Source organism: Misgurnus anguillicaudatus, chromosome 13 (assembly GCF_027580225.2).
Source record: "Misgurnus anguillicaudatus chromosome 13, ASM2758022v2, whole genome shotgun sequence".
NCBI lineage: Eukaryota > Metazoa > Chordata > Actinopteri > Cypriniformes > Cobitidae > Misgurnus > Misgurnus anguillicaudatus.
Window position 1 is genome coordinate 19,949,999 of NC_073349.2, and position 22,389 is coordinate 19,972,387.

A 22,389-nucleotide genomic window follows, 5' to 3' on the forward strand; every position below is an offset into this window, starting at 1 on the left:
GGCATTATTGAACTGTCAGGAATCAGCCTGGGGTGTGAGCTACAGGGGGAGATGGGAAGGTAAAGGAATAAAGCATAAATCTTATTTGCTGGCTGCAATATAGAAAATATTCGGTATTCAGATTTTTGCAATTGCTTACAAGCTGTTGCTTTATTGCCGTTGAAATCAAACTTCGGTCTTGTATGTATGCTGTTCCTCCTTTTTCTGCAAAAAAAAAAACTTGCCCCACCCCCCTTTTGTGCGCTTTCTCCGTTTCTTAAGTTCTCCCCCCCTCCCATCGCCAAACCTTCCCATGTGTGTCTTCAGATTACGCCTGCTATTTATTCTAAAAGATCACACCAACAGACCAGATGGCCACTGGATTACAATGTCCTTCAAATCCAGAGCACCAAACTAGTGCTTCTACTCATAATAATGACTTTAATAACACTCCAAAGCAAAACAACAATTAACGAAAAAATGAATGACACAGTAAACAAAGTGAACACAGGTAAAGTTCCTGTATGACTTCAACTCCCATATACACTCAATGCACTACAAAACTCCAATGTTATGGGTCAACATCCAGTCAATAAGAACAGTGTCCAGCAGGATATTCTCATCTGCTGGTTGGTTCGTGAAATGCTGTAAGAAGCCCAATAATGAGGCCAGTGTGTGACAAAGATGGATGGCAGCCCAGGGGAGCTCATAAAAGCCTGCAGCGGGTAGAGAAGGAGGAGGGGAGTGGACAGCAGGCACTCCGGCCATCATATGTGTGCGTGTGCATGCACGCGCATGAGTGTGTATGAGAGGAAGGGGCTTGACATTAGGAAACTCAGTCAGGCGGCCAAAACTGCTGTCCACTCCATCAATATACATGAGTGCGTGTGTAGCAACACAGATGGGAGAGCTCTTGCCCTAGCTGGATAAGGAAATGCATTTTGGGTCTGGGTATTCCCAAAAACATGTCTGCTTCAAAAGGAGTGGTTTGGCGGATCATAATATCGCCTTTTCTTGTCCTGCTACCCGGCTAAAAGCGTTACTCATTAGCAAGAACTCAAAAACAGATGAGCTGATCTGCAATTATATCTACACCTCAGCGGGGATTCTTAAATAATCTAGATGTGAATTAATCTGCGCTTCTATTTAAGGCACCAGAGTTGAACTCACTATGGACATTTAAAATTAGATGGTCTAATTGTACTGCATATGACTGCATATAAAGGTACATATGACCACTGAATTTTTTTTAGGGTTTTTTTTTACATCTCACTGAGACAGAACCCTCAGAAAGAATCACTCTGAATTATACAATCAAATCTGACACTAAAGAAATCTTTTGAACCTGGACGTAAACAAGGTTATAGATTTTTCGAATTTTTTTAAGTAACATTAAACTTTATAAAAATTAAATATTTATGACTCTAAAATGTTGATGATGTCTAGGTCACTATAAAATAAAAAAATAATAATATTGACCATGTTTCCTACTTGTACAAAAGGTCAGAATTGTTTGCCCCCATTAAAGCACACAAAATGCTCTCGTGATGAAATAAAACAGATCTTCAGGCTTCGCACAAACTTGTGCAATGAGTCTATGCCAGCTGATGTGCATGCTCCTATTAAAAGAAAAATGGATATACCAAATAACAAAAATAAAATGCTGATATTCTCAGAAAAAAAGTGATTTTTAAGTCACTCATTTTTCTAAATTGATATCCAGATGTACTTTTGGTCCCCACTCTCTGGTGGGGTGATGACCGTTAACACGATTGTTGTAAACAGATAAGTTCTGTGTGAATTAATATAAGAAGGGCTTTTGAAACAAAACTTCATTGTCTACATGGAGGTTCCTGGTCAATGCTTTGAGGAGTGGCCTGTAGTGGCGGCCCTGTGAGGGTCCGAGGCTGGCAGGGAGACAGATGTTTCCAATGGTCGCCTTACTGTCTGTGCATCCATTGTTGGGCGGCCCAGTCAGCAGACGTCCTCCTGGCCTGACAATCCTGTTGGTCCTGAGACAAAAGCTGAGGGATCCCATTGTCCGAGGCCTGCCTAATTATGGAAATCTTATTAATCTATTCAGCAGCAGCGCACTGACAGCCTTTGTGCCGTCCTGGGATTTATTGAGGGACTTTTGGAGATTGTGTGTGTTTTGTTTGGGCTCTATCTTGATTTTCTCCAAATACATGCTGAAGAAACAGCAGATGTAGGGGTACTGATCAGTGTATGAAAAAACTTTATCTATATTTTGTAAGTTACAATTTGGGACCATGTCTGTGGATTCCAGTCTAAAGTCTCAACGTTTCAATTTACTCAATGATTTCACTTTAATTTCAAATTTTGACATCACTCAGTAAATGATAAAGATATCAATGTTATATGTTGTTTACATTATGTAGGATCACTTATGTAAAGACATTAAATCACAAAAATTTCCTTTAGCTGGGTTTTCACAGCCAGGTTAACATTTTTAATGCTGTGCATCTCCATGTTATGTGCATTCAAAATAATTTTGGACTCAGTTGGAGTCTATCTAAGTGCTTCTGGATGCAAAAATGTATCTAATCACCATAAGAAATGCATCCGAATGGGGTCAGGTGAACCAGCCTAATTATTTCCTTATACATTAAAACCAATTAGTCAACAACTCATTCAGAAAACCTGCCGACTAGTCAATTTTTGATAGCGTAGCTTTACACACTTATTTTTTAAAAATACCAAAATCAGCAGATCTACCTCATTAAATCCGCTTTTACATGTAAAGGTCAGGCTTACAGAAATATTAGCTGTGATCTCTAAGACGCCACTACATCAACACAAGCAGGTTGCCAGAGCAGAAGGTTCTGCAATGTGAGAGCAGGCCCGGCCCGGCTGCCAAAGGATGCTCTGTGTCTCACAGCTCCCTAGGGGTCCGTGTGCACTTTCAGGCCGCGTCACTTTTGTTTTCCTGCCCTGAGGAACAAAACCTACATGGATGCAACAAGCCTTCTGGGACACGGGGCCATTAAACCAAGCAGATTGCATAGGGGCCAGTTGTAAACAGAAGCGAGCTGAATCAATCCAATCAGGTATTATTGTGAGTACCCACTCGCTAAACCCCTCACATAGATTTAAATAGGTTTATCTACTAAAAGCAACCCCCTCATCGCTAATTCCAATATCAAATCCCACAAATGCTTTTAAAGAGACTCACTGCATCTTCACCTAAAGAAATGGTGTGCACGGCAGACATCCACAATAAGGACACTCACATTAAACCACCAAGGAGGTGATACAAAAGACACACGCACAATTACTCAAGTCCAGGGTTTTTGATTAATTACTCCCACTAAAATGTCAAAACAACTGAACAGAAGTTGAATGGCTGTATAGTGAAGATTTTGTTAGGAATTATGCTCTGAAACTTCAGCCCACGGTTCTGGTATGTGAGAAACTCTCTTTGAAGACCACATATATGCCACAAAAGAAGGCTTCTTTCAAGAGAGCAAAGTGATTAAGAAGGGGGAGCGAGACGGAGAGGAAGGGAGAAAGATGAGAGAGAAGGACAGAGAAGATCTGGTTGAAGTGAGAGCACCAGGAGGATTGTGTTTACATGAATTAATCACTTCGCTGTAGATAAGATGGCACCCAGCGTTCTAATTATCTGCTGATTTGTATTCTGTACAAACATCTCTGGATCGATGCAGAAAGACTGCAATAAGTCTTTGCAAGATGTTAGCCCTCCTTAAATAAGAATGGGTATTTAAAATCCATTTTTCTATCAGGATATTCTATAACAAAATGAATCTGAAAAAAGATTTTCTTTATAAACATTCTACTGTCAGTGGAACAGGCTTGAGCAAGTTTGAGGAAAAATGTGTAATAAAAAAATTATATTATGTTTTGAGACTTTCGCAATACACTTGTAAGTATACACTGCAATTCCATACTGTAGAAAAACCATTCAGTCAAAGCTTCTTTTAAGAACCATTTCTTTCTTAACTTTATATAACCTAAAAAACAGTTTAAACTAAATAAACTTTTTGTGAAATTGAAAGATTATTCCGATATTAAAGGTTCTTCATGGAACCATTTAGCCAAAAATGGTTCTTCTATGGCATCACCAAGCACTTCTTTGTGGTATGGCTATGTTTTATTTTTAAGAACAGCGTGCACTCAAGGACTGCGCAAGATGATTTAAATGTAATAAATCTCCTTAAATTTGATAAGTAACTAACTCTGAGTTCACACCAGACGTGAGTTCAATGATTTGCGCGTGATAGATTACATAAAAAGTCAATGCAAAGACACGATCAGATGCGTCCTCGCGTGGGGCGATGAGAATGATGCGATATGGGTGGCGCGTTTGCCGTGAAAACATTCCCTATTCGCCCAAGTTAAAAATATTCAACTCGAGGAAAATATTTGCATGACAAGAAGTTAAATCCCGAGAGTAACGTGAAACCCCGCGTTTGGTGTGTATGTAGCATTAGACATTACGAATAATCCTAAATATTTATTTAAAAATACCAAATCTGTAATTGATTTTTTATTTAATTCCTGAGCTTGTCAAGCTTGACCTTATTCTTGTAGGTCTATTGGTTAGCAACACAAAGGTCATTGGTTAGATCCCAGTAAACATGCATACTGATAATGTATAGATTAGATGCCCTGAAAGACGCTTTGGATAAAAGCATCTGCTAAATGCATATACATGCAAATTCCAATCTTTAAAAAACAATACTGTATTTATGTAAAATTAGGAACTAAAAACTAACTGTATTTATTAGTAACATAATAAAGAAAGAAGCACGAGTGCGTCCTCAAACAACCGTTAGATAATTTTGCATTCAGCAACAGCTTATCATCAGTCACAAGGCATGCATAATAGGTCATTACAAAGACAATTATAAATCTTTGCATTAGTTACAGCAGTGTGGTTAACGGGAGCTCTCTCTCTCATTTGCTCCCTTTCAATAGCCTAAAAAAGCAAGAAAGAGGCGGTGGAGCCCTTACGAGTTTTCACACCTGCTCCTCAGCGCACTTGCAGACGCCGTGGCTCTTTTCAGGCGGGGCCCAGTGGGGTCCCTAGAGGAAGAAACCTATCTACTAGAGTGGCAGTGAAAGATCTGATTTTCTATCTCGCTCTTTCTATCCTCAATCTAGCTTTGTATGTGTTATTATTTTTGCCCTATGGGACACTAAGCCTTGCCAGGTGTTGGTTCCCTTGATGGATCTTGGTATGTTGGCATGCATGCCGCTACAAATATTGTGCATCACACCAACTTTGTACCAAATGAAATGTGCTTTCTTTAAAGCAATCAAAAATGGATAATGGTCCATTTGAGAGGTGCATTAGGAGAAAAATGAAGGTGTGGACTATAAGCTTATAGAGTCTTACCGGAGTTTAAGTGGTGTGAATGAATGATTAGATGCGTGGCTAGATGCTTATAATTTTAGAAACAACTCCCCCACCCCCTGGTCAGCTAATTCTTGTCCACAAATGGCCAAATGCCCGGCTCCCCCACTCATGCAAAAAAACAGGGTTCCTATTTTCTGTGGCCGCAGGCCAGGTTTGGGTCATTGTGTCCACTAATATATCAAAGAACAGCTGTCCTAAAGCTCTGTGATGACCAATCACCCCCTTCCATCTGTCTCCCTTACCCAATCTCTCTTCCATCCCCTTCTTCCAATCTCTTTTTTACCCCTCCCTCATTCCCATCCACCCTACCCCCTCACGGAGTTCCCTAACTGCGTTACAGTGCCCTCGCTCAAATTCCCTGACCGCTTTACTTATTATGTATTGGGATTTTCTGTTACACTTACAAATAGGACCTGTAATTGGACTTATTATCATCTCTGCACTTGTCTGTTCAAATTTAAACAAAATTTTGATTTTTAAAAACTGATCCAAGCAAGTGTTATGGACATAATGGAGAGATATCTTGGCTCTCTGTATCTTGGCTCTCTGGCCCACAGAAGGAGCTGAAAGCAGGTCACACGCTTGGTGCCCAATAAGCCCCGGAAGTCTTAATTGGAATGGTAATTGTGGCGGCAATGGGCCTAATGATCTGTCTTTAATGATGCTGAGATGATGAGCAGAGGCGGGGTACCTGACACAACGTGTATCTCTAACCCCCCGTTTCCTATGGGTGCCGTTACTCTTCCATCTCACTGAGTGCACTGTGGGCTAATTAAAGCCAATTCACACCCGCCGCTAATGACCCCCGTGCCCATTCACACCAACACTTCAGCACCTTGCTGTTTACTCAAGGGCCCCTTCAGAGCCGCATTCAGAGCCGCTGCCCTCATTAGAATAGATGTGTTGGATGTTCGTTGTTACATCACTTCTTTAGAGGCATCCAGTAAGCCGCTTCCCATAGACCAGACTCAAAGCCTTAATGAGTTAACGGATGCAATTCGAGCATTGCCTTTATCGCCCAGGTCCTTTAGTATGAAATAAGGTCGTAATGAGGGGAGAGGATGGGTCAGCGCTAGAAGTGGATCTGGCCATGATTGTTTCTCCTTCAATAAGGAATATGTTGGACAGCAGGACCCCTGAGCAACAAGACTTAGAGCAACAAGAGTTGGGCACTCGTGGACTCCTAGCCTGGGACTGATTTTAGGGTGTGTTTGAAGTGCAGATTACAGATTCTTTCACCAAATCCCTCCAGGAGTATCCATGACCCCAGGAATCTCTCTCAGATTTCCTTCAGGTTCGACTGCAACTCAGCTCGTGGCCCTTACGTGCACATCACGGAGTTACGGAAGAGACATCACACATGATGGTTTGTGGATGCAATATGAGATGGACACTCAAATGCACACGTAAGTGTTGATGCATGACTGTACGAGTACAAAAATGCCTATCCTCTCAGGTCAAACATAAACACCAACGTCAAAAATGCTCAGCCACTAAGAAAATTCCAGCACGGATGTGACACTGTTCACGTATATACTATATAAGCTGCCCTAAATTCAGCTGACGACAGAACAGAGGACTTATGAGGTAAAACTAGCATACATACTGTATCAGGACTAAAGGACTGAAGGGAACACAAGGAGTTTGCATGCCTTTAAAAGCATAGAAATTAAACTGGAAATTTTCAGGAGATGTCCTAACATTGTAGTCCACATATAAGATAAGCACATACATACACACATGCAGTTTCTAATAAAAAACTGAATGAATAAACTAGTTCTGAATGCAAATACATGCTGCAGCACTGGAAAATCAAAATCTAATTCACATTAGCCTCCAAACCTAACACAACTAGTAAACACGAAATTGAACAAACACACACAGACACGTACACACAAAACACTATTGAGATCCTCAAAGAATTCAAAAAATTCTGTCAGGGCTTTGTGACATTTTTTAAAATAAAGTGTGCATAGAGACCCACATGACTACACATAAAAATACTTTACTTTTTTTTACGGATTTTAAATGTTATCAGACGGTGAATACTGTTCCTCTAGCTCAGTGATAGGTCATTGTGTTAGCAGCGCAAAAGGTTGTGGGTTCAATCCCAAGGAATAGACATTGCTTAGTTGCTTTGGAAAAAGCGTTTGCCAAATCATAACTTCTTATTTAAAATGAGTGAGACTTAACAAATTAAATCAGATGAAATTAAATTTATACCTATTGAAAAAATAAAAGCTTATTATCACTAACCAATACAGTCATATCAGTTCAGGCAAGACTACTTCTCTTAAAAAATGTGCTAGACAGAGAAACTAAATTGGCGTGTCTAGACATAAACCGTCATTTAAGTTCCTATACAAAATACTTCTTTGTACTCAGCTTCTGAGGAATGTTTGAACGAACATCAGAGGAACCTTCAGTTAACGTCTAAGCAATATCATCAGTATCGATTAGAAAAGATAACCATCTCCCCTCAATGTCTTCATCATTTCTCAAACTATATTTGTAGGTCGAACTGGATTTGCAATACAAAAGGTATTTAACAAAACAAACTAAACAGTAAGTCTATTGGCACACATAACAAAAGCCCTTGCTAAATGGAATTATAACACCATATTACACTTCAATAGTTGAAGCAACAATCTAGCAAGGCAGCTTAAAACTATTCAAGCCGGCTCCTCATTAATACACGATTACATCTCGAATTGAGGTGACTTGGTCCTTTAGTTTGATTTCCCTCCCTCTTTTCATGTAACTGTCATGGTTATAAAGTGCAGGGGAGAAGAGCTAAAGAGTGGGGAAAAAGCATCTCCTCAAGCAGAACTGGGGGAAGAAACCCCATGCTGGCCAACAAACAATGCTGTTTTGGAGAGGGCCAGCGCCGAGCTCAAATGAAGCCTGGCAGGGGGGTTAGGAATGGGGCTAAAACTGGACACGTCAGTTATTAGGTCCGTCGAGAGGGGGGTGGAGGTGAAACAGAAGAGAAAGACAGATAGAGGAAGCAACTGTGAGCTGAACACTGCTGGGTTAAGGATGGTAATCATGGTAAGATGACATTGTCAGACAATTTACCGCCCAGAATAAGAATAATTTTGTACATAATTATGTGACTTAAAAAAAAATTTCTTAGTTACTCAGCTACCAAACCGGTGTGATGTTTATCTTCCATAGAAGATAAGAGAAATTTAGCTGAATGGAGTTGGAGTATTGAATATAAAAAGGTAACTTGCCCATCATTAACTTAAGCATACTACAGAAATAAACAACGACCATTTAGGTGAACTTTCTGGAGACATGCTAAAAAACACGTTTGACATTGTCAAGTGTGCGTGTGCCATTAGTTAAACAGGTTTAACAAATACTTAAATAATTGTAGCCATAGGGGAATTTTCTTATTAGTACATCACTTGACAGTAACTGTGTTTAGCAACAGAGAATGTGGTTGAACTTACTATAGGGAACAATGGGACTCAGCATTCTGCGGACCTGGTCTCGATTACGGTGATAGTTTTGCAGGGAAACCCAGGCTAGCGTCTGTACGGCCGTAGTCCATCATTCACTTGCACTCACATTGGGACTCCGTATAAAATCTATTCGGGAAAGAGAAGAACGGGAAACATTCAGCAGAAGTACATGCATACGCTCTTGTTGCATAATCCATACGGCGCTTGTAAATGTAAACAAGTTGATGATGCATGAATTCACGCCTACGGGCACGCAACCCACAATCAAGACCTTTTAAGCCGTCATCTCAAATTCGGACAAGAGTGAAACAGTCATGGACACAAGCACTCTCTCTGTGGGCTGGACACACACGAGGGTATTCATTAAGAGTCCGCACACAGGCATTAAGCTGATTGTATGGCTCTGTCCGGTTTCTAAAGAGGGCTTTTTAAACCTTCCTAACAAAAAGCACCACGCATACCATAGCTGCTCTTCTCGCCCCGTAACCACAGCAGAGAGTACGCTTTTACAAAATTTAAGCTCATTTTATCCCCAATCACATCGATTAGATCTGTTATTTACTAGGGTGGATATGTGAGGCATTCAAAAAATGAATAGCAAGAAATCGACAATAAAAAATGTGTTGATAAATTAATAATTAATAAAAATAAGATATAACCTTTAAGATGGTAGTAAAATAACAAAAAATAAGATATTTAATGTTTTAAAGTCTATTAAAATAATGCACAAAGTCTACTTCTGTATTTTGAAAGCTCACAACCAAATAACAGACAGAAAGCAATAAAAATTACATTGCAAAAATTGTACTGTATGTAAATACAGGGCTTGAACAATCAGAAAAGCATCATTTCTTCTCAAGTGAGCGTGCAGAAAGCTCACACGTGAATGAAAAATATTACATAATAATGTTAGTCAAACAGTGTGGCGTCCAGCGCAGCTTTGGGGAAACTTAATGGAAACTTTATTTTGACATACTGTTTATTATAAAACATCATTTATTTTATCAAACATATGCCAAAACATAAAAAACACAGAATACTCCACAATGCACATAACACAAACTATGTTTAATATAAAATGAACATATTTTTGTCAATGTTCATTTACAGTATATAACTGCAGGTTTTGGCACAAAATGAATTAATCGTGAAACTACATGACATGCATCAACTAAAATAAAAAAATATCCAAAACTTGATTTTACAAAGAAAATGTTTTAAACATTAAAGAGAGAGATTTTACATGCATGCTCACTGACTGAAACACTATCCAAAACACTGAAACTTGTTCAGAATGATAGCTGACACGTTCTACTAACCCCGTTCTGTACACACACGTCCAAACCTAAAATGATTTCTCATCTAGTCGTACACTTTAAAACACACCTGCATGCAGAATGAGGAATGCAGAAGGATCTGTTTCACATTAAAAGAGGGGGATTGCAATGAAGAAGAAGAAGAGTTCAAACTATCAGGAGGAATAAAGGAAAGTGCAATTCAGTGCTAAGACAGGGCGAATTATTTACAGACAACACCGCACAGAAAAGAATGCATTTTTAAAACCAAGCTAGAGTTACCTTCTCATGCCTGCATTTCTTCATTAGATTCAAAACCAGTTAGATAATCCTAGGAGCGGACAGACTCGTGTGTGCACTACTATGCTTTTTTCCACATATGGGACACGACTCAACTCAACTCTCCCTCTCTCTCTTTCCCTCCCAACCAGTGACAACAGAGTACCCACACACACACATGCACACACACACGCACACAATTACCCTCCCCCACCTCTTCCATCCCCCCTCTCTCTTTCTCTCTCTACCTCTCTCTCTCTCTTTTTTGTTAAAAGTATTTAAGCAGAGAAGGAGAGAGAGAGAGGTTGACTATAGAGTGGGGGCAGCTGGCCAATCATGCTTTGAGTGGGGAGAGAGAGAGAGAGAGAGAGAGAGAGAGAGAGAGAGAGAGAGAGAGAGAGAGAGAGAGAGAGAGAGAGAGAGAGAGAGAGAGAGAGAGAGGTAGTTTTTGGGAACAGTAGAGGCTGAACTAGTCCCTGAGGGAGTTTGGGTAATGGTGTTTATTTTGGTCAAAATGGTAAAATTACTCTGATTAAAACATGCTGACTAGTTCAAATATACGAAAACATCAAGTATTACGCATCTAATTGATATTGAAACTATAATAGCATGCAAACATTATAAAATTGCATTTACCTAAATAACGTAATAGAAGAAATATGAAAAATTTTTCATCTTGCATCAAAATTGTATTGTATTTAACATAATTGTATGCATTTATAAATTAGAGATGGGTTCTGTTTTAATTTACCCAAGTGTACCTAAAATTAAAAAATGTAATATACAGGTTGGTGGCTCTTCATTTCTTTTTATTAATTACCCACAAATTTTATTAATTTGTATTAAATCTATATTTATTGAGTTGAATCGAGAATCGAGTATAAAAATCTGTCCGAGAATCGGAATCGAACTGAGATTCGAAATCGAAACGACAGCTTATGAATCGAAATCGAATCAAACGATCCAGAACATCTGAATCGATACCCAGCCCTAGTAAATATTGTATTATTTAAATATTGTCACTACTTTGCAAAAACCTTTTATTTCATAAATCAATTATTTTGGGCACACTTTACATCTGTTGATTTTGTAAATATTTAATTCATGTAAATTTTCAAAATAAGCTTGTAATTAAACCTCATAACTCTATTAAATTCTTAAAATGTCCTTAAAACTTCATAACTCCACCCTGCTTTTATCATGCGGGACACATTTTGGATGCCTCTGCCTTTATTGTAATGCAAGGAAAAATACAAACTGGTTATTTGAATAGGACATTGATTTTTTTACTCAAACACTATAAATATACTTTATAAAACATTGTTAATGGACATTCAATTATACCTTTAATTCTAACTAAATGAGCCCTAAACATTCTAGACAATTCTTAATGATACTCATGTTTATAGTTGTTAAATACACTTTCATCAGCTTCGATCATGAAGAGTTATATCAACCCCAAAGTCCAAGTTGACCCCTAAAAGGACAGTTAACCCAAAAATGAAAGTTCTGTCATAATTTACTCACTCTCATGTTGTTTCAGAGCTGTATAAATTTCTTTGTTCTGATGAACAGAAAGGAAGATATTTTGAGAAATGTTAGTAACCAAACCATTCGTGGACGCTATTCACTCCCATAGTAGGAAAAAATAATACTCTGGAAGTAAATGGGGTCCACAAACTGTTTGATTACTAACATTTCTCAAAACATCTTCCCTTGTGTTCATCAGAACAAAGAAACTAACACAGGTTTGCAACAACATGAGGGTGAGTAAATGATGACAGAATTTTCATTTTTGGGTGAACTGTCCCTTTAAGACTTTCAGCTTTGCTAAAAAGAAGAAAACAAGATATATATACTCATTATCTTCCCAAATTATTTTAATTTAATATCAGAATGTGAACATAAAACCCAAAATTCGATAACCACATGATACGGCCGCAGCTGCCATACTGACCGTTTAGCATGTTAGCATGGGAGGGGCATAAAGGAATGGACTCCTACATTTTCACAGGTGCACCGGAGTCCTGTGCTTTTATTTTTGGAGCTCATCAGCGATTTGTGAGGGGTGTAAAGCGTGGGTGAAGTTGTGTCTGTGTATGGAGCATTGCGGCACAGCTGAGGATCTGTTTTTAGAGAGTTGCGTTGTGCATCCTGCTCTTGTTACACAGGCTCCTAAATCCATCAGATATCATTGATGGCATACATCTCCATCATAATGCTATATCCTTTCCAAATTAACAACCACACGTGACTCATTGTGCATGGTGCTGTGAGGAAAAAAGAGCCAACAGTGCGGCCGGTGACCAAGTCAACTCTGCACAGCAACTTGCACCATCAGCATCTATAAAACTATCCTTTGTCCAACAAAGGTCTTTTATCCCAATGCTACCATTCAGCACCACCCCCGTTCAAAAAGGACTTCCTCACAAAAAGCTTCAACCAGTACTATTCTTAATTGTATTCCAGTGGAAACAACTGTAGCTCAGCACATAGCTTGGGGTGAAATGATCACCAGCCATTTTATCCTTTATTAAGCATCATTTAAAAGTGGAAATGGGTATACTACAGTATGTACAGGTGGTCACAATGCCACGTAAGATGCTGTAAGTTCGCAATGCTGTTTCGTTGTGGAAGAGCGATGTAGTTTTGTAGGAGGCTATACTGATATCAGGATAGTGATTGTATGGGAGTAGATTGGCAGGACCTTATGAGGATGCTCACCTATCACTCTATAGCCTACAAGAAAAGATAAAAAATAAACATTAACGCTGAGGCAAGCAGTCTGGCTACTGCAAGCCTGCTGAGTACAGCACTAATGACCACAAAGCAGCCTTACTTTAAAGATGAGAGAGAGAGAGGGAGAGAGAGAGAGAGAGAGAGAGAGAGAGAGAGAGAGAGAGAGAGAGAGAGAGAGAGAGAGAGATGTAAAGAAAGAAAAAGACAAGGACGAGTGAGTTTGACAGGTGTCACTCATAAAATCAACTCAGCTCAAAGTGTACCACCCAGTACAACCACAAAGTAAAATTGTATTGTTCATAAGTTGTTCTTTCTTTAAAAGAATTTCATTTTCCAGCTCCTCTAGAGTTAAACATTTGATTTTTACCGTTTTGGAATCCATTCAGCTGATCTCTGGATCTGGGGGTCCCCTTTTAGCATAGCTTAGCATAATCCATTGAATCTGATTAGACCGGTAGCATCACGCTCAAAAATGAACTAAGAGTTTCGAATATTATTCCTTTTTAAAACTTCTTTAAAATGGCTGCAGCAGGCGCAATGATATTATGACTAGCCCGAAAATAATCCCCTTGGTAACTTTTAATGGCAGGGGACTATTTCGGGCACTGCGTAACATCATTGCGCCTACAGCCAGAGTATGGCAACAAAGTCCTTGATATTACGCCGGAATAAGCGTATAGTTCCTAGCAATATCAGCCTAGAAAATCGCAACTTTTACTTTTCTGTTGGCCTTAGTACACGATGTAACTACAGAAGAGTCAAGTTTTAAATAGGAAAAATATCAAAACTCTGGTTATTTTTAAGCGCTATGCTAATGGTCTAATCAGATTCAATGGATTAAACTATGCTAAAAGTGCTAACGCCAGACCCGGAGATCGGCTGAATGGATTCCAAAACAGTAAAAAATCTAATGTTTAACTCTAGGGGAGCTGGAAAATGAGCAAATATTCAAAAAAGGTGGAGTGTCCCTTTAAGAGAACCCCATTGCTCAGGAGCTATGTAGCTATCTTAGCATTGATGAGAACTGGCTAAGATCAAATTGGAATTTTCGACTTTCGACTGATTTTACAAACTTCACATTATTTACAAGGTATCACAAATCAGATTTTCTTCAAAAAGCCGAACTCACTGCTGTCTATAAGAAATCACTGAGATATAAAAGATACACAATTGTAATTTTTCTTTAGTGATCTTTTTAGGCATACTACATTATAAGCACAAAAGTACTGAGCATCTAAACACAAACATGGATTGAGACATACTACTATTGACCCAAAACACTGAAAATCACAATCTGACCTCAGGGTAAGAGTTCATGCCAGTTCTCCGCGTGTTAAGCAGCTTGTTCGTGTCGCACCAGTATGGTGAAGGAGGTTCAGGTGCAGAAATGACGGCCATGTGATGAATCAGGGTAATAAGTAATTTGGTTGAATGAGAAACTGCAAGCGTTGCATTTACCCCCCGCTGGTACTCATTATGTGAGCAAAAGAGCAGAGCTACTCTCACACAGCCTTTAATGAAGATGACACGCCGGTGATTTTCCGTTTAAGACTTAATAGGCTTCGGCCATTTATGTTAGTTTACATTTTTAACTGTTCGCCCCGGACAGGAGTCGGTTTAATAGGCTACTTTTCGGGCTCTCATCTTACGTGACAGCTGTACACTGCCGTGTGTTAACACAGGGCTGGCAGAAGGAATATTGTCCTGCTTTTTTCAAGCAACCACTTAAAATAAAATGAGTCTATAATTAGGCAGAGAATGACCCTCCTGAAGACACGTGTTCATTCTCTGCTGTAGCTGAATGAATATCAGATAGGCTATGTCAATCAAGCTGTCAAGTGGTAAAATTTCGATATTCTGTATAAAAGGGTACAGTCCTATGACTCACTATAATGTAATAATCCAAGTATGTTGGGAATTTATGCAAATTTATAATGCTAGAAACATTTATATACCTGATCAATAATATGTCCATATTATTATGTTCATTATAATGCCAATTATGTCCATACTATTGGTACTGAATTTTTAAAGGAATAGTGCCGTCATATATGACATTATCACACTGATCTTTGTGCTGCTATGGATATCCGACACATCAATTGTTGAATAAGATCAAAATATATATATTTTTTCTTTTCCACATCTATTTATTACCCACTGGTCATCTGGATTACTTCTAATCATAGATGTATGTGCTTTTTGGAGCTTTGCAATGTTGACCCTACTTAATATAAAATGATTTGTTTGTGTTCACCTGAAGAACGTTTGAGTAAATTATAAGAGTATTTTCATATTTTGGTAAACTATTCCTTTAAAATCCTTAAGGCAAGACACTACATGTGAATAGGGACATTTTTAAACCAGACTGATCTCACGGAAAGTCGTGTAATAGTCACAAAAAATGTGATTAATTTATTTGTGTCCATGGCACGAAATTCAGCTTTTTTGCCTGTAGCACAAACGTCTTTGTCGTATCACTCGCACAAATTTCTATAAATAGTTTTTGTGTCTGTAGCACGACTTTCTTTTTCGTCTCATTTTATGTATTGTTTTCTCCTATTTTCTTACCATTGTCGCTTAGGGTTGGTGTTAGAATCACTTTCTGTTACATTTTTAGACATCCTTCCTAACGCAAACCCCAACTCCAGGCGAGAATAGTTTTAAAAGCGGAACAAAACATGTAGAAACCAAAGTACATCCTAACCCAAACCCCAAATCTAACCCCAACCCCAATGATTTAAAAATAGGGAAAAAACACGAGAAAAAAAGTGTGATTAAATATGCAAATAGGACACAATCTCAATAAATATGCAAATATTTACATATGCCTAAAATGTGTTCAAAAATGTTATTTAATTTTAGAACAATACAGAAATTATTTTGGATACCCTTCATTTTAAATGCATACATTTTTAAAATACTATATGCACATGTATTAAACATGGATTTTTGCAGTGTTTTAAATAGAAATTGGTATGTAAATCATGCAATAAGCATTATGTGAATAAATCCCTCTGTGGTAATCTTTAGAATTTAACTAAAAATGAACATGGAAAGTTTGGTGTATGTAAGTGATATGAAATTTGGATCAGAGTTTTAAAAAATATATCTTTTGAGAAAACGACACAGGACACAAACATTTAAAAATAACATTTTTGACATTTTTATATAATCTGAATGAAACCTGACCGTATGATGACAGTGTGTAGCCTTAAAATTGAGACTTTGACATTGATAATAAAAATTCTTTGATTTTTCTATTCCCCAAAATATTTGTTGAAAAAAGTAACCTAATGAAAAATTTTATAGGATTTGATAAAAATATGTTTCTAACATATTTCCTGAAAAGTGCCAAATGCATAATGCTATCACACACCACACACACAGTTGTCATTGAGTTTCAAAAGTGTGTATGTGTTAGATTGTGGGGGTAGACATGAATGTGGTGATAATCAGACTCAGGCTGCTGAAGTTTGCTGATATGGTTTCATTAGCAGGTTGGGCGAGTGCAGAGTCTTTGGCTGAGATTAGGACGGAGTGAAACTCTAGCTCAGCCTCAGTGTCCATATAGAGGAGGGGAGAGGGGTCAGATGGATTATTGCTGGGAGTTTCAAATGTTTATTATTCCTTTTCTATCTCTAACAGCTGAAAATTGGAGAATTAAGCAACAGCCTGAGGGATCAGCACACTGGGGTTAAATCCAGCAATGTGGCTCCTCAGTTACTCAGTGATTTAAGCTCTGTGTTTTTAAAAGTCTGAGCTTATGGAGAAACAGAAAGCAAGACTGACATTGAAAAGACTGACAAGAAAAGATGTCCATGTGAGCTCTGATTTGCCCAGATACCAAAGTATCTATTCAGAAGTCATAGATTTCAGATTTTAATATCCATTGCCATCCAGGGTATCGAAAAACCTTTAAGACCCAGTCTATGAAAACCTAACTAAAGTCAAATAGTGAAAACTTGTATCTTGGTATGAGCACCTTTTGTACTATAACATATCGCTTTATTGTTTCCTAATCTTTGTAAGTCACTTTGCATAAAAGCATCTGCTAAATGCCTAAATGTAAATTTAAAATCATCGTACATAATGTCAAGAATGTTCTGAAAAAAAAAAAGATATATAGTACTGTGCAAAAGTCTTAGGCCACCATGCCAGAATTTGATTTGTTGTTTTTGCAATAGTGATCATATATAATTGTTTCTCAGTCTCTTTAATAGAATACATCCAGAAAATACAGGAAATGTGTATATAGTATTAAAAACTCAGCCCAGTCTCACGAAAGTTCGTTATATAGTCACATAATTTTTTTATTCTTTTTTTGTGATATTATCACGAATTTCCGCGTTTTTCGTGATCGTATAACAAATTCCTGTTTTTGTGTGATTATCATTGTCGCTTCGGTTTAGAGTTAGATTTACATAAAATGACATCCCTACCCAAACCCAACTCTAACCCTAATGGCAGGCAGATCAGAAAAATAGTATAAACCAGCGCAAGCACCAAATCTAACCCTAAACAATGGTTTAAAAATAGGAAAAAGCAGTTGAGTAACAATACGTGATAATCACATGAAAACATGAATTTGTTATACGATCATGAAAAAACTCGGGAATTCGTGATAATATCACGAAAAGAAGAATTAAAAAAATTACATGACTATATCACGAAACCTTGTGAGATTGGGTAGCAAAAACCGTATAAAAATGTAAACTGATGTGTCAAGTTTTTAGGGTAAACTCCCCTTCCACTTGAGCAATAGCAGGAAACTGAAGGATTTCTTAAACCTATAAAATTTAATCATAATCTCCAATTTTAAAGAAATAAAAACGCTCAAGATATGTTTAGTGCCAAGAGAGGTCACACTAAACACTGACCATGCCTAAAGAAGACATTTAGTCCTGAAAATTTACATTTTTATTTTTTTTGTACATATTTCCTGTATTTTCTGTATGTATCTTAATAAAATAGATTGAAAAATAAATGAAGAGTTTCGTTTGGTTGTGCATTCCAATTAATATCAATTCAACTGCAGTTGGTTTGTTTTGATTTAAACCTTCATAACTTAAAAAATACAGCTAAGTAGCACCATAAAACAAAATAATAACATGATAACATAATAATAAACATGTTTTGACAAAAATGTAAAAAAAACGGATTTATCTCGTTTTGCAACGAAACTCTTCAAATATGGATGGACATAAAAACTTCTAAAACAACAAGTCTGGTGGTGGTGGCCTAAGACTTTTGCACAGTACTGTATACATATTTCTTTGGCCATTTTTGCTTTTATTTAACAGTAAGTGAGGATAGGACAGAAAAGTATAGGGAGGAGAGAGGGGTATGGGATCGGCCAATGACCACGAGCCGGGAATCGAACTTGGGTCACCGAAAGTGCGAAAGCAACACTTGTCTAAGCGCTGCCCACACCATCGGCTCCGACCTGTGAAAATTTATTTCATATTGACTGGGTAAGGTCATGTCAAAGTTTGAAATTAATGTAAAATCAAACTAGATTATGAGATTCACATTTGTCCACAAAAATGTTTTGTGTTGTTTTTTAATCCACTCTGGATTTAGCATCTGCAAAATGAATAAATGTAATTGTTAAATTTCCTCTAGCTAACAGATCACTAGCTAAGATCAAGTTTTGCAATGTAAGTGCCATCAGCCGCGGAACCAACTAGGCTTTGTTTTAACACCTTGCTTTCCCACAGATGTCTAGTCACGTCCATGCAAGGCTGCTAATCTGGCATAGGACATGTGACACAGCCCACAGAGAAACATGAACTTTCCGTGTGGCCCAGGCATGGCGTTTAGGGCAGTACAAGCAGGCCTTTGTGCACACAAAAGGTCACCTATGATGAATTTAGATTTTAATGCCATTCCAAACGCAATACATACATGCCTCTGTCAAATTTAGACTTGTGTGGCCTAAGAGCCAGTGAAAATCAAGTGGAAAACCATTGCGAGAAATGTATTAAACAAAAGCGTTCGATGACACCACTCATATCTGGTAATTTTGGGATTTAATAGCTTTGAGAAAACCAGCCAGCTTAGAAAAAAAGCGAGTCGGATCATTGCAAACTCTAATATTACCCGCAAAGACTTTAGGGGAAGTATGTGGTTTTAAATGTTCTTTGATTAAAGTGGCAATGCTCTTCAAAAGCTGAAAGAGGAGTCAGATGAGAACGCTTAGAGCTTTAATTAAAGACAGAAGTGGGCTTATCCACTAGCTGCAGGGCCAAACTCTGGTTACTGCGGCTAACCACTCGGATTGTTGCAGTTCATGTGTGGCTAAACAGATCGTAATTGTATAAAAAAAATAATCATTTGGTGTGATATGAAAACACTGGTTAATATGCTCACCCTAATCACCTACCTAATTTTTGACATACAGAATTAAGTCATTTATTATAGAAACTGTTCTAGCATTAGTGGTGTGCAAAACTATATATTTAGACAAACAATCTGCCTTAAGGAAGCCATATATAATTAGACCGGTTTCGGGTTCAACTGAACCGGATCAGACACGTTTCTCTACATAATACATGCTCTTGCGTACAAAAATAGCTGAACGGAGCTCAACTAAATGAGAAGGAATGCAGGGTGCTTTAAATACGAGTAATAAGAGAAAGATATTAGTCAACGTCACCAAACGTCACCAAATGACCAGTTGGTTGTTGTACTAATAGTGGAAAATTGTGTCTCTAATTACACTTTTAAAAATAAAAAGTCAGAGGTTTTAAAAAAAATTCTGTATCTCAACTATAGTGATAAAATGGATAGCTTAAATGGACTGTAAGTCGCATTAAATAAAAGTGTATACCAAATGCATTTTTTTCCAAAACTTATTTTTACTACAAAGAATATTGTGTGCAACAGTAATGCTGCGTTTACACCAGCCGCGTAAGAGGCGTGAAGCGCGAGTGATGTCAATGTTAAGTCAATGTGAAGACGCATTGACACGCGTCTGGAGGTCTCGCGGTGGGGATGAGGCGTTTGGCACGGCGCGGAAGACACGTTTCCGCCTCATTCGCGCGTCTAGTTGCGCGTATGCGCCGAATTGAGCACCTGCCGCGGTACGCGTGATACACGCAAATTGTGCTTTTTGTGCATTTTGCGTTTGACGTGAATTGCCGGTTGACACCAGAGTTGAAAAATATGAACTTTGGGGGAATTTACCGCGTTAACCAATCAGAAGCCTGCTGTGGCGGCAGCCCTGCCTGGAGTCACTCATTCAGCATGAAGGAACGCTTGATATTGTCCGTAAGCAGTCACCCGGAGCTATACGACACAAGTTCTTATTTCTATAGAGACAGGAATAAAAAGGACCTCGCTTGGAAGAGTGTCAGTGAGGAGATTGGGCAACCTGGTAAGTTGTAAATACACCTTTCACTTTTGAGTCACGTGATTTTTATCAACCCGCGCCGTTTATTTACCCCCTATAGTAAGGTGACTAAATACAAACCAGTAACTCTCTCGATAAATGCACAATCAACATCAGTCATCTTGCAATCAGAAAACCGCATAGCACTTGCCCCTCCCACAAGAAGCGGATTTAGCCTCTGACGCGTGTCTAATGGTGGATTTTTCCGCGCGTCTACTTTGCTCTTGACACGGCAATGTTATCAAACTGTTCAAGCGACAAACTAGGCGTGGTAGACACGATTTTGACGCCTGAAACGCGGTTGGTGTAAACGCAGCATTAGGCTTTGTTGATGTTAAATGTACACTCCACTTTTTTTGAAAATATGCTAATTTTCCAGCTCCCCTAGAGTGAAACATTATGTTTTTACAGTTTTGGAATCCATTCAGCTGATCTCTGGGTCTGGTGGTACAACTTTTAGCATAGCTTAGCATAATCCATTGAATCTGATTAGACCATTAGCATCGCGCTAAAAAATAACCAAAAAGTTTTGATATTTTTCTTATTTAATCCTAAAATTTTATTTATTAAATCCTACACAGCGCCCGAAAATAGTCCCCTTGGTTACTTTCAATAGCAGGGGACTATTATCGGGCACTGTGTAATATCATTGCGCCTGCTTGATTATTATGCCAGAATATAGTTCTTAGCCATATCAGCCTAGAAAATCGCAACTTTTAATTTCCGTCTGTCTTAGTACACGATGTAACTATAGAAGAGTCAAGTTTTAAATAGGAAAAAAAATCAAAACTCTTTGGTCATTTTTAAGAGCGAAGCTAATGGTCTAATCAGATTCAATGTTATGCTAAGCTATGCTAAAAGTGGTACCACCAGACCCGGAAATCGGCTGAATGGATTCCAAAATGGTACAAATTTAATGTTGAACTCTAGGGGAGCTGGAAAATGAGCCTACTTTCAAAGAAAATTGAGTGTCCCTTTAACACGTTTTTAGGCATGCACAGATTTTTTATCTTTTTTGTCGGGGGCAACATGTGAACAATAACTTTTGGGCCTCTGCAACTCTCCATATGTCACTTGAGCTCCTCTGTCTATTCAAACCTTGAATTGCCCGTTGTGTCGGGATAACTTTCCATCAGCTCTTCCCTTAACAGTGCTTGATGTCAGGAACTCTAAATATAGCTAAAGCTCTGAGTTAGCACGGATGAGTCACGGACAGGGATGGACACATTCCAGATCACATACAGATGCATGATTCATGAAGTCCACAGTCACTATTCACTTGATCAATGTCATTGTACCTGGCAAATAAGGCACAAACCATCTCTGCTTAATGTTCAAGGTGCTTACATTGTTTAAACAGATTTTAAAAGCATACCACAGCATTATCAAACTTTGTTGATTTCCTTTCTGTTTCTCTGTGATTGATAGTTTAAGTGCACAACATCGCCCAACGTATTGATCAGAAATAGATTTGGTTAGCAAAATAAACTAATTCCTCTGTCAGACGTTTATCTGATTCAAAGCGTTAATCGGCTGTGATCAATGGTCGGAGTATGTGCGGCTGAATATATTTCCATAGCACCAAGGACAAATATGAAAAGTCTGATTGACGCGAGTACAATATCTCTAGCGGGGCAAGGTTTGACTCATGCAGAGAGCCTGAAGGTGCAATAAATTGAACAGGCAAAAACACTGGGGGGTGCAGCTGGAGCCAGAACGGCGTCTGGAGAGAGAAACAGAGATGCTGGGATACAAACCCACACACACGGTATTGAAAACTGTGGTGGTGAGCCATACTCCTGGAGCCTGCTGGCTAAAGGCTGTCAGTAAAGC

At 38.4% G+C, this 22,389-nt stretch overlaps 1 protein-coding gene across 2 annotated transcripts in view; it reads right to left on the reverse strand.

The window, feature by feature from the left end:
• Positions 1–22,389, reverse strand: part of fignl2 (fidgetin like 2) — a 32,442-nt gene that overhangs the window by 5,710 nt on the left and 4,343 nt on the right. Inside the window, exons 1-2 of one of the 2 annotated variants that reach the window (XM_055188880.2) lie at positions 10,428–10,634; positions 8,839–8,976 (exon numbers count right to left, since the gene is read on the reverse strand). In XM_055188880.2, coding sequence (XP_055044855.2) covers positions 8,839–8,863 — 25 coding nt within the window. In that variant the 5' untranslated portion in view covers positions 8,864–8,976; positions 10,428–10,634. Of the gene's footprint in view, positions 1–8,838; positions 8,977–10,427; positions 10,635–22,389 lie in introns of those variants that run through there. The other variant, XM_055188881.2, reaches the window with a different exon arrangement.